Raw genomic sequence first — 13,245 nt, 5'->3', positions numbered from 1 at the left:
TGTGTAGTGCATCTGCCAACATATGAGTGTATACAGTTACCTGTGTGTGGTCCTAGTATCTCCTAGGTCTAGTGTCCTTTCAAAAACAAAAAATGATATGGTGGGTGATCAGCTATATTTTTTTAATAACATTTCAGAAATAAAACCTCTTATGAAGAATTAGAACAATGTTATAAAGAACACAATCACTCATGAGATGTATTATTTATCACAACATAAGTGCTTGTTCTCTTGGTTTGATTTATGCAGTGTCTTCCTTTTCTGTGTTTTATGTGTGAATATGTGCAGATGCACATATATATACGTGTGCACATGTTTATATGCATTAAAGAATTGTCTAGGAACAAGGTGGTACATCATTTGCTTATTCTTTTTAAAATATTGGAAGCTTTAATGAAAACAATAGAGTTTATTTCTAGAATGCTTTTTGTTACATGTAGTTAAGCAATTTGAGTGAATCTTCCGTAAACTTTAAGGTTACCAGAGTTGATTCCAAATTAAAAAAAAACACAACGAAACCAAGACGCTAGAATAGTTATGCTTTGTCTGTTCAGGGTTTTCACATCTTGGTGATTTCAAAACTGGAATTTTCTGTTTCTCAGTCTTGTTTTTTTCTTTTGGTTTCCTGGTATATGTAGAATCAGCTGAGTTAAAGGACTGACAATGCTACTAAGGAGGCACTTGAATTATTCTCATTTGATGGGGAGAACATAAAAATATACCGCAGCTCTACAAAATACATAACTACCTAATTTTTGTACTGCATAGGGTGATGCAAGCACTCCCTTGGATGGTGCTAAAAACAGTTGTTTGTCTGACTAAGAACGAAATTCAGTTATCTTAGAAATATTTATTCCAGACATTCACATTGTCTTAAACTCTTTATAACCTACATATCAGGGTAGGAAGGAAGAAAACCTCAGTTGCTTTGTTGAATACCAAGAACTCCTTTGAAGGGCTAATTCTGCAGTTTGCTTTTACTCACTTCACATGACTGATACGGTTTCAGGGAGTGAAGGTGAAAATAAAAACCAGAAGGAATGCAGATAAAGAGATGGATCCCTGTAAATTGAAAAGAACAAAACGTTCTTTCCTTTCTCCAGTTTTCTAGGAAGGGAAAGCTAATGCTGGGGCTTTTTTTTTTTTTTTTTTTTTAAATCAGCTCTTCAGGTGCTGGAAATGTAGCAGACCGTGTCTTGGCTCAGTTGCTGACGGAAATGGATGGGATAGAACAGCTGAAGGATGTGACAATTTTGGCAGCTACAAACAGACCGGACATGATAGACAAGGTACGAATTGACACACTGTCCTATATCCTGTTCTCTGGAGAAGACCAGATTTTGCTGTAATTCCCTTCTCTGTTTCTCTCCAAACTATTGTCTAGTCAATTTAATGATTAAAAGTAGAAGTTTTCAAATGAAGGAAAGGCAAAAGCAAAGATTGTCCATCACTTTTTTTTCCTCTCTACAGAATATTTAACAGAAACAAAATGTTTTGTGATAACCTTAAGTATCTTTTTCCTAGAAGAAATTTTCCTTAAATCAAGCTTATTGAACTTGTGCAACAACATTTCTGTCAAACTGCTTCTGTGGTTTTTGCTTCTGTTGTGTTTATTTATGCATGAGTTTGTTAGTTTCATTAGTTACTTCCTTTCAAAAGATTAAGTATCTCAGTAGTGCTATTAGCCTGCTGCTAGCAGTATGGTTTCCAACTGTAAACAGTGCAAATTCTCCTTAGGTCCTGCAACACTCTTCTGGAGTGACAAGAACATTTCAAGTTAATAAAAATGTGAGGGTTGTAACACTTACTGTGGAAAACCTCCAAAACCAACCCAGCATCCCTCTAGAAAATCCACTTTAAAACTCTCTCCCACTGCTGTGTCTTCTCACAGCTAAGTGCAGTAGATGGACCAGTCTGAAGTGATTTCCTTTGTGATACATTTTGTAGTGTTGGTGAGGTTCTTTATTGCACAAATCTTCACCTTTGCAACATTCATGAATTTGATGACAAGTTAATACAATTGATTTTTCCTGATCTTTTCTACGGTTCTTATAGGTTTCTTAAATCTTTTTAATGTTAACAGATTCTCCCATTTTAAGCTGTGTCTGGAATAGATTTTGTTTGTCTTGCAGCATTCGGGCATAAAATATGTATGAAGCACACACTTTAAAGTAAGGCTCATATACACATGAAATCTTGGGGGAAAAAAACCCTTTCTTTTTGTGATCAGAACACAGCCTTTTTGCTATTGAACCAGAGGAATGCACACAGCTGATGGTGTCCTGACAAAGTGTGCCTGCCAAGGCAGGGTAGAGTTATCAGAAAGTTTTCAGTAAAAGATGATAAAAATATGAAAAATATTCAGTGAAAAATATGCTTGTGCAAAAATGAAATTTTCAAGATTCCACTTTTGTCAAACGGATTGAATTTTTCTTTGGCTACTATTCTTTGGGTTTGGGCTGAGCTGAATTTGAAAAAATTCTGTTTGTTGAACAGAAGGGAAATTTCCTTCTAAGTTCAACATTGTACTGTGTTATCTGCGTCACCACCTGGGAATTCAGCTCTCTGTCATTCTTCCTGTTGCTGGATTTCTCTTGGGCCTGCAGTGAATGCTATTTTTTTAATATTTTAGCTTTCATTTGAAATATTGGTATATTGGGGCAGTATATATTTGAAAAATTGGCAATATTGGGGCAGTATTACCATGTGTTAAGGGTGCCACACTGCGATACCTGGGTTCTTGATATATGCCAGCTGTACCTACATCAGTGGTGCAAATCCAGACCACTTAGTCTGGTGCTGAAAGTTTTCACTTTAATATGGTGGGTTAAAATTTGTCATCTTTTGTGCATCTGAATTTTGTGGGGTGGTAAACTTAAGAACTAACAGCACAGTTGTGTTTAGATCACAACATATTATGTGTTCCTCTCCCTGATAAGGTCGGTAGTCTTGACTCTAAATGTAAAGAAGAAGAAGAAGTTGCCTGAGACAGTGCCACCCATAGTAGCAAGCTATATGATTATAGGAATTTTATTAGCAATAAACCATGAATGGATATTTTGGATTTTTATTTAGAACTATTTTTACCAAGGTATAATAAGTTATGGTAGCTTTGTAGAAAGCATTTGTTTACAGAGTAGCAGAACAAAATTCCACCAGTCTGGAGGAAACGGGGTTTTAAACTGGGATTTAAGGGACTGGAGAGTCACGTGAGTTGGCATCGGTTGCATCATGCTTCATCCAGACCAGATAGGCTATACCAGGCCACTACCATGTCCTGGGTCTATGTAATATTTGCAGTGCATGAGTTGCACGTTTTATTTTTTTTTTTTTTTTTTAATCCTGGAAGAAAGAAGTCTGGCACCAGAAACTTTGTGCTGTGAATTTCACTTCATGGGAAATCTTTCAGTATGGGCTTTTAGTTTACTTTGTGATCAGTGATCCCTTTGAAAAGGTAACATTTTGTTAAATCAATTTGATATTTTATATGTTTCACCCATATATTACGATAAGTGCCTGCCCTGTTTTCGTAGGTGTGTGATGACTATACAGTAATTTTAATGCATGAACTTTACATATGATATACAGACACAAGGCAGTCCGTGTTCTTTCCTTCCAGGGGCTGGGAAGATGTCTGGTATACTTCTTGCAACTACCTTTTGACTTTTGAAACCAATAAATGCTTGAGGAATGCATGCTTTGTAGGTTTTACAATATACACTTACAAAATTGGTAATAATCCATTCAGGATCTTAATTTATGTGACTGCTTCTTAACTGACAAATATGTGATAATTATTCTTTTGTAATTTGGAAGCAGCATTTGGGAATATCAAATGTAAGGGTATTCACCTGAGCCCAGTGCAGACTTTATCATCTCTGTAAACACTCTACAGTATATTGTTTTGGGTAGTGAATAGCTTTTGAGTCAGACTTTATAAAAAGTTATGTTTAACGGTAAACATGTTTTGACTTGCTACGAATGTCTATTAATAAGGTAATTTCTGTAAGATATCATCATAGTGTTGGAATAATATTTCAATACAAAGTTGTGTCCCATATTTGTTGCACTTAGCTACTTTGCATCTCATTCATGTGATGCTGGAAATACTTGAGGATGGTTTCTGTTTTTCATAAGAAAACAAAACCAGCACGTACAGTTTTCAGCCATGTATGGTACAGAAAGTGATTCCTCTTCGAAGGGAAATATTTGAGAACAAGATGTTCTGAACATTCTTTGAAAGTGATACAGAAACAAAACACTCTGAGTAAGTAATAATAGTAAAATCTTCCCTTTTATTCTTCATTCCGTAAGTAGAATTGATGAGTGATAATTGGTAAATACTTTTTGTTTCTGGGGACTTACCCACTCAGGAGTGATTTTTTCATACCTAAAATATTTTGCAGTGATTTTATGGAGCTGCTTATGTTTCCAGACTTTCTGTATGTTCCCATGTATCAGTTGGCCTAACAGGAGAGATCACTCATCCCCACAAACCTTGCATAAAGTATTTTGAACACTGTCTCTAATTTACTTAGCTTGAAATTAAATGTTCTATTCAGACATATAAGTAGACAAATTTTGAGGTGTAGTCTGAAAAATTTCCAGGAAAGAAAACCTGGACCAACTTATCAGGATCTCTGTGTCTTTTTTCTTTTCCAGTGGAATCTGTTTCCCCAGCCTTTTAGTACCGGGCTTATTTCTTGGGTGACAAGGGTGAATTGCTGTCATTACCTGCCCATGCAGATATCTTCTTTCCTCTGAAGCAGTTTCAGTCTCCATTAGCAAGAGTACATTAAAGCAGAGAGACTGTCCATCCTGGGGACCTTAGTGAATGTTTTAGCACAGGAAGCAAGATGCATGTTGCTGGGGTGTCAGTTTTACCTCCTGCTGGGCCAGATTTGAATGTCAGACACATTAGCTGTGATGTAAAACACGAGGCTCTGAGTGAAGTGATGGCCTGTGGTGTAGGATGACATCCTATCCTGGTGCTCCTGACAGCTTCACTTCTCCTTATTGTGGGGTGCAGAAAAGATGTATCATTAAATATGCTATTTGCATAAGAATGACAGGATGTGATGGGACAAATTAAGATTGATGAGATGCTGTGCTGTCAAGTATTGTCTGTTGTCTCTAGATTGATGATGGTCTGGATTTTGTCTGTGCTTGTGGGCTTCAGTGTAGTTTAAACCAGAAACTATCCTGGTAGGCTGAATACTGAAGAGCTGTATCTTCGCAAATTCTCTGTTAATACAGGAGGGGTTGGCTCCCAGTTTTAAAGTATCTTGTGTATTGGTATATGAAACATGTGTTCTGTGTATTGTATCAGTGCAGATTTTTGTGTATATATTTTGCTTTTTAAAACTTTCTTGCTCCCTTACTTTCTTCCTCTTTCCCCTTCTCTTCCTTCACCTGCAAGTTTTGCTGTTCCCTAATTAAGCTCCATTGGTTTTGGTGTATTAACCACTGGGTTTGAATTCAGCTTATTTAGTTTAAAAACCACATGAATACTACTGGGTTGTCTGTTCTGCTTACGCAAACAAAATAAAACAAAACTGCAACCTATATTCTTCCTAGTAATTGCCAAGTGTGGAATAAAACTTCCTTCCCCTCTGGTTCATTTGGATTTGGAGGAGTCTTTTGGGCAGAGAAATAAGAAAGGTTCATCAAGTTGATCTGACCCCCAAAATGTTGATTACTGTGTAGTTATGGGACAACCTTAAATTAAAGTGGCTTGTTTTGATGAAAATAAAAACTCCGTGATATAGCCATTTGGCAGAATCAGTAAAGAAATTTTAATTCCTTGCCTGCAGCAAAAGTAAATAATACTTCCTTTTTAAAAACATCAAAGTTCTGTCTTTCTGAAGGATTATGGAAGAAATTCAAATATTTAGGTTTGCAGTTTTACAAGTTAAAAGGAATAGGAAGGAATCTTGCATATTTATTCTTTATTGTCTGGAAGTGTGTATGTGCTGTTATAAAGCAGATGATGCTACAAGCATATTTAGCAGTCAGATGCAGTGGCACAAAATTAACTCCCTACCATGCGATGCATTTTCCTATTTATATAGCTGTTTATTTGTGATTTTTGTTTTGGTCAGATACATTTTGCTAAAGGTTCTTTGTGTGTTACAGCTTTGACTTGGTAGGATTTCAGTTTATCCCAAATACAGTGTAGGACTGTAGAGGTACAAATCACATTTCCCATCAGTCATGTGCTAAGTTTCCACCCCTCACCAAAGATCATAAAACAATAGGTTGGAAGGGGCTCCTGGGGATCTGGTGGTCCAGCCTCCTTCTTGAGCAGGGTTAGCTTCAGTGCTCGGTGAGGTTGCTCAAGGCTGGTACAGCAGGGTTTTGAGATTCTCCAAGGATAGAGATCTCACAGCCTCTTAGCATCTGCTGTGCTGTTTGACAACCTTCACCAGGAAGATTATTTTCCTTGCAGTTAGCAGCCTAGCTCTGTGTCTTCTCAAACCATCCCACCACTCCCTGCTGCTTTAGGTATGTTAAAACAGATAGGGTTGGTCATGGATTTCTGAAGGAGAGCACTGGGGTTTTTGTCATGGTATGATTTTTTTCCCCTCTTGTCCCTAGTACTCAGGTGGGAAGCCCCCTAACTGACCTGCACCTGAAAGAGGGCTTATGCTAAGTGCTTTAGGACTCTGGAGGAGGAAATGTAAATATCTTGCTTTTCAGTCTGCTCTGCATTGGATTTGGGTCAAGGGCGAGCAGTCGAGTGTCCCTTGGCCTTGCAGTGATACATTATGAACAAAGTTCCGGGCAGGGAAGGGCAGTATCACTCTGTCATTTCTCAGCATTGCTTCTGTGCAGTTTTCATCCAGATTTGGAAGACAAGGCACAAGATTGGGTGCTTTAGAGGGAGGTGATGCTGCAACTGCTTCATAAAGTATTTTATGACAGTTGAATAAATTAGTACTAAGTAAACACTAGTTAGAGTGAAATCCTTTTACGTTCTTAATTTCGCACTGCTAGGTTACTTTGGGACTGGTAGAGATAACTAGCAAGTAAGTTGCTAAACTGCTTTCCCTGCCTGATACTGTATTACTGAGATCAGTTTTCATTTGTAGGGGGACTTTGTAGGTGTCATGAGAATAGAACAGATGGGGTAGTATTTCAGAGTAGGAATCAACATACATAAACACAGTTGCCATGTCTCTTTATGCTCTTGAATTATTAGTTTTTTACTTTAAATGCTGAAATGACTCTCTGCTAGTCAAAGGGCACTCCTAATATTCTTGTAAAGCCCTAGGATTAAAAACAGAAAGTGAGATTTTTGTGGGTCTCCTTCTCAGTCAGCCAGCACCTACAGTAGTTACATCATTTTGCCCAGGTGCAAGTGTGGGTCTTTGAAATAACAGGAGATGTGGGATTTCTTTTGAAGACAAGATTGTTCTCAAGCATATAATAAATTTTCAGAAAATAAAGCTTTAGGGAAAAATCATATCAAACTACATGCCATTGGAAAGAGGATCTGATATTCTAACATAGTTTCACAATCTTGGCACCATCATATTTTCCATCAATTGCTTTTCTCTGGTATGTGTTTGGGTTTCTACCCTTAATCTTGTTGAATTTGCAACTCTGACTAGGGCAAAGGGGTGCTCTGGAACATAGATGTTTCTCAAAGGACTAATTTTGCCTTTACTAATATCAAATGTTTACACTTTTGAGTAATTAAGAGCTTATCAAGTTTATTAAAAAAACCAAACCAAAGAACAGAGAACAAAAGTGTGACAACTTTTGAATTATTTAATTCACTCATTCTTTTCAGCTGCCTGACTGAAATGACTGCATAGACACAGATGATGAGCATAGCTGATTGCTGGCCAAGACTTCCAAGCTGATTTGATGCTGGATTGTACAGTGAACCCATAGTCCTTAAAGAGCCTGACCACTCTGTTTGAAAGCAAAGGTAGTTTCTGTGTTCAGGTACATATGTATGAAGTTTCTCTTTAAATCAAGAACTGGGTTTTAAGATTCACCTGAATTCCTCTCTCTCCCTTCTCCTGCCTCCTTCCTCACTGATGAAAACTTTGTTTTCTCATGAGTACAGCAAATAAAATATTTCCAGGTGTGCAAAAGTGATTTTTGTTTCCAACTATTCGATTGTCAGAGTGTGGAGAGCTGAGTAGTAAATCAGCCTTAAGGCTGCTATGGTTTTAAAAAACAAAATCTTACTGGTGACAGCTGAAGAGCACAGTGACTTTTTCACTCAAGATTTATTACTTGCCTGAAAAGAAGGGTTGGAGGGAAAACTTGCTGGGCTGCATATTTTTTTCTTTGACAGATAGACTATAGGGCCAGGATAAGCTGGCTTCATTTTGTCTGTGAAAACATACATCCAAACAATGTATGTAAAAATATAATAGTTTTACTTCAAAAAGACCAGAAAAGTAAATTTGCCTGCTCTTATTCTGCATAAGGGAAAGTGTTCTTTACATCGACTCAGTCATGTATTTTAGCATCGCTAGTACTTCCATAAACTTTTCTGCAACATGTACCAGAAAGCTTACTTGAAGGTATCAAAGCTTATTTGTTTCGTTTGGAAAAGTACAGATATGGGATGGTAAAGGCAGAGGGCCAAAGTTTGTTCTTACTCATACCTCCTATAGACTTACCAAGTCCAGATGAGGAACGCAGGGTGTCAGAAAGCCTCCAGGTTATTAGCAAAGTGGGAAATTCAAAAGGCATTCGTGTTTGCTATGTAAATACCACCCCTCAGTTCAATGAGTCTGTAACTGTGACACCACGTGGGGGTCTTTGTTTTACTTTTTCAGCAGTAACATGGGAATGACACTGTATTTGTGAGCTAACCTGGGAACGTAGTATAGAACCATAGAATCATTAAAGCTGGAAAAGACCTTTGAGATCATCGAGTCCAAGTGCTAACCCAGCGCTGCCAAGTTCTCCACTAAACCCTGTCACTAAGTGCCACATCTACACACCTTTTAAATACTGCCAGGAATGGTCATATGGGATTAAAATGAACCAAGCTTCTAAAAATGGGGTGGATTTGAGCAGTACATGAGGACTAGGTATTAATTCCTAAGTGTTGGGTTGGGCCAACTCTGTTTTTCATATGGGCTTATTGACAAAGCAAGCAGCTTCATTTAGAGAAGTAACACCGATTTTGTGGCTGTTTCATATGCCCATACAGATTTTAACTGCTAAAACTTTTGTGCATGCTTATAAAGGTACAGGTTTTTACATCCTACTTGAGAACAGTCTACATGATGATAACCCATTCCTTCTAAATCCTTCCAGTTCATTCTTCCAGCTTTGTGTCAGTGTTTGGATTGTGCAGGGGAGGGGTACAGCTGAGTAGCCCTCCAGAGACATGTGGCTTGGCTCTGTTCCCGTGGGAGCATCCTCGGAAGCTGTCAGGGCCTTGGTAGCTTGTAATCGGGGGATACTGGGTTTCACAGCAGATAAGCAAAGCACAGCAAGGCATATTTCACAGTAAAGCGTGTTGGATGGCAGGCATCTTATTTTATTTAATAAGCCTCATTAGGCTACTGATAAAAGCTAAGGAAGAGATGTTCCAAAAATTTTTAAATATTTATGGAAGTGACGCTGAAAAGAATGTTAGTATAGTACTGTGAGCTACAGAAGCTAGAGGAACAGCTGCAATTATGGCACTTGGGCTGTAGCCATGGACACACTCAGGGCTTGCTTTGCAGTTGGTCTTCTGCCCAGCTTTCCTCTTTGTGGATGCAAAATGCACAGTATGTATGGAATTTATTGTGTATACTGTATTGAAAGAGCGTTATAGAGAATGTTTTTTGAGCACACGAGTTAAGAACTGTCATAGGTAAGATTGTGTGTATAATCTTAATTCATTCTTCTTTGTGCATATGCATCATAATGCAATCTTTATGTATATTAATTAAAGTGGTATTCATTGTGCATGATTAATTAAATTGCATTAATTTAGAAAATTATTTTTACAAGTCATTATGATTGCCTCTGGTTACTTTCATACCTAATTTGCTTTGGAGGGCTTTGATTTACACTGTTTAAAATCAGATGAGCAATTTCCTGGGAGAGCATTCAGATTCCATCGTTTGGTGTCATATTGAGATCTTTGTGGTTATCAGTAGTACTGGACTCTCTAGGTCTGCCATAGAAAACATGCTTGCTTGAAATAGGTGATAAATTGACAACAATATTAAATTCTTTTGCTGTTCTTTATGGGGTCTAATATGAAAGAATGGTAATGGGTAGATAAATTACTTTTTCAGTGGTAATGTTTCTTCCAGCATTCCATAAGCATAACTCCTTCCTTATATTCTTTCTTTGGTATTTCTCTGTATTCAGTTTGCCTGCTCTCTTTTTATGCACTGTTCTGTTGTTCTGTATTTCCTATGTCTACTGACTTCATGATCTTCAGCAAACTGTTAATCTAATCTCAATATGATACTTGCTTCTAGTCATTTTGCTCAGTTGATATCTTGATTTCCCTCTGCTTGTGCTTCTCATTGAATGTATTCCTGCCCAGCCAGAATCCCCCAGTCCTCTTTTTTCTCCCGGGTTTCCACATGTAGATTTCTTTCTTAGTGAGTATCAGTTTTGCCCCTGTGTCCACCTTGGCTTTCAATCTGTTGACTTCTCATATCAAACTTTTATTTCTTGTGGAGTCAGTTCTGGTGTTCTTTGTCTGCTCTTCCTGCTTGACTTGATTCATGTGGCTCCAGTAAGGTGAGAAGTCATTTTCCTGCTGTCATTTTGGGAGCCTGTATCCAGCATGACCTGGAGAATCCTGAAGCTCTTGTAAGGATCTGTCTTTGAGTGGTCAAAAGCTGGAAAATGTATCTGCTGAATGTCAACAAACCTCACAAAGCTATTTCAAATTGAGATGTTTCGAGTCCTTCTAATGTGGTCAGGTCTCAGAACCTCCCTTCAAAGGTTAGGGTGAAATAATTATATTTTTACTAATTTTTAAAAATTGTAAATAAAGTAACATTTTTCCTGGTCTCCTTCTCATGCAAGAGCTGAAATGTTTTGACTGGAATTTTATAAAAAAAATCAGTTGAAGGCAGCCAGCCAGCTTGGAAAGGACAAGAAGTTCAAAGCTCAGAATAGCGTGAGCTACTAAATGCATGATCTTAGAATGCAGAATGTTGACTGACTTTTATAGTAGGTGTTGATACTTCTCTCTCCCCTAATAAGGTGGAAGCTGTTCCAGTAAAAATGGAAGTCATGGTGAAATAGAAAGCCCAGCATTGTATATGTAACTGATTTAGTATCAACCATAACGGAGTGCAGCCTGGGAGGTTGAGTGTATGATTTCATTGTCTGATGGAATGCTTTAAGGTGGTGACTGTTTCAGGTTTAGGTTTAGAAAAACTCTGAACCTCTGAGCTTTATAATGAGCAAGTTGGAGTATGATCAAGCTCTATACATTAGTAAAGAACTCTGAAGAGATGTTGAATTTAGGGATTAGCTGATACACTTTTTTTCTCAGTAAGGATATTAGGAATCTTTTGCTTAAGGTTCTTTCTGGATATTAGGTGCTATCATTAGTCCATTCAGTTGATTAGGACTATTTTTTTTGTTTGTGAAACCTCTGTGGGGAGAAGGGAAAACAGGACATCATAGGCAGAATATCCACTGGTTGATTTTTCTTTTGCATTGAAGGAGATCAAGCTTTACATCACCAGTGATGAAAGCTGGATGTCTTGCACATGTGATGCACTTGCTGCTTAAGGGTAAGTGAAAATACCATTTATGTGCAGTACATATAACAATGAAAGATAATAGCTTTGTTCAGGAAAAACAGGTTCCTTCTTAAGATTTTAATTATTTAAAAAAATTCTTAACTTTCAAGCTAAATGAAGGTAGTACTATTATAATAAGAGAAAAAGGAACTACCCGGGATCACTGATTCGTAATATGTCATTTTCATAAGGTAGGTGGAAGGAGTGCAAAGCTAGGGTTATATGAACATCTCTTGTGAACAGCGGAAACTTGGTGGATAACTATTTAGGTCACTGGAGTACCTCAGGGTTGCATATGCCAATGTAATTTAATAACAAAAGCTTGTTTGAAGCTTTATATTATTTGATGTATATACAGTTGTAAGAGTTGGCTCAGGATATCAACAGTTCGCTAGATTTTTTGGAATAACCTAGAAAAACATGTAGATTATAAGGTATTTGAAATTGATTGAGAGAGAAGGGTCTGAAAATCAAATGAGTATTTTGATTGGGTGGTGCCAGATAATGGCTGGTAGGACTCAGCAATTCTGGAAATCTGGTGACTGCTCCTTTTCAGGGTTATGTTCTTACTTTGTTGAAGAATTTAATTAATCAGGGTGTAGTTACTTCTTTGTTTTAAATGTGTGTCCCTCTGTGGCAAATTAAGCTTTGTGCTGCAGAGAAGCATGTATCACATGTACGGAAAAGATTTTGAAAAAGCCTTCTCTTAATTATGCTTTGTATACACTTTATAACAATATTCTGATTGCTGCCTACAGCGTCTTCTTGATTTACTTTTCCTTGCCAGGTGCTCTATGGTTTTGCTATGTCTTGTCAGAAATGAGCATGATAGGTGAGCTACAGGTCCTGGTGTTGATACATTTGGAATTAAGTACTGTGACTGAGGGGGTGGAGGGGGGAAACACCAAACCAAAATACAATAAAAATCGCAGGTTGGTTTCCAGCAGGCTAAGAAATACATTGTTTTGAACAAAGCATGCCTTTCTGTTTGAGCTCTTGCATACTAGCCCTCATTTATTCAAAATTAGCAAAACAAAATTATAAAAAATCTTTTAAAGAGAAAAATAATTCTAGAAGAAAGCTTGCTGTGCACCACAGTGTACCTTGTTGTGTGGAGAACATGAGCATGCCCATCTTTTCATAATGAGAAAATAATAAAGCAGACAGTCATTCAGAGAAACTAGCTGGTATGCAAAAAGCAATCTCAGAGGAGGATTAAGTCTTCACAATAGGCAGCAATGCATGCAGAAAAATGATGAATGCCAACCAGTCTGGGGAAAACACATGCCTGACAGTGACATACAGAAAATGGAGGTTATCACAGAGTTGGGTCTTGCAATGGAGAGAGTGTCCTTGAGATTGCAGATAGCTTAGCTGTGTTTTAGAAGTTGTTTTTCTTAGCAGTAAATATTTTTTGCAGAAGTCACTGAGCGAGAAGAGGCGGTGTTAGTCAGTTTGCAAGGCAAGTCTTATTCCATTACTTAACAAGGAGGCACGTGATATA

At 37.6% G+C, this 13,245-nt stretch overlaps 1 protein-coding gene across 1 annotated transcript in view; it reads left to right on the top strand.

Moving 5' to 3' along the window:
* AFG2A (AFG2 AAA ATPase homolog A) overlaps positions 1-13,245 on the top strand; it is a 241,553-nt gene that overhangs the window by 69,146 nt on the left and 159,162 nt on the right. The window contains 1 exon segment of the mRNA XM_065684485.1: positions 1,163-1,289. Within this exon segment, the coding sequence (XP_065540557.1) occupies positions 1,163-1,289 (127 nt within the window).

The sequence above is a fragment of the Lathamus discolor genome, chromosome 1 (genome assembly GCF_037157495.1).
Source record: "Lathamus discolor isolate bLatDis1 chromosome 1, bLatDis1.hap1, whole genome shotgun sequence".
Taxonomy (NCBI): domain Eukaryota; kingdom Metazoa; phylum Chordata; class Aves; order Psittaciformes; family Psittacidae; genus Lathamus; species Lathamus discolor.
The sequence above is the reverse complement of the archived record's forward strand: the minus strand, read 5'-3'. Positions and strand labels throughout refer to the sequence as shown.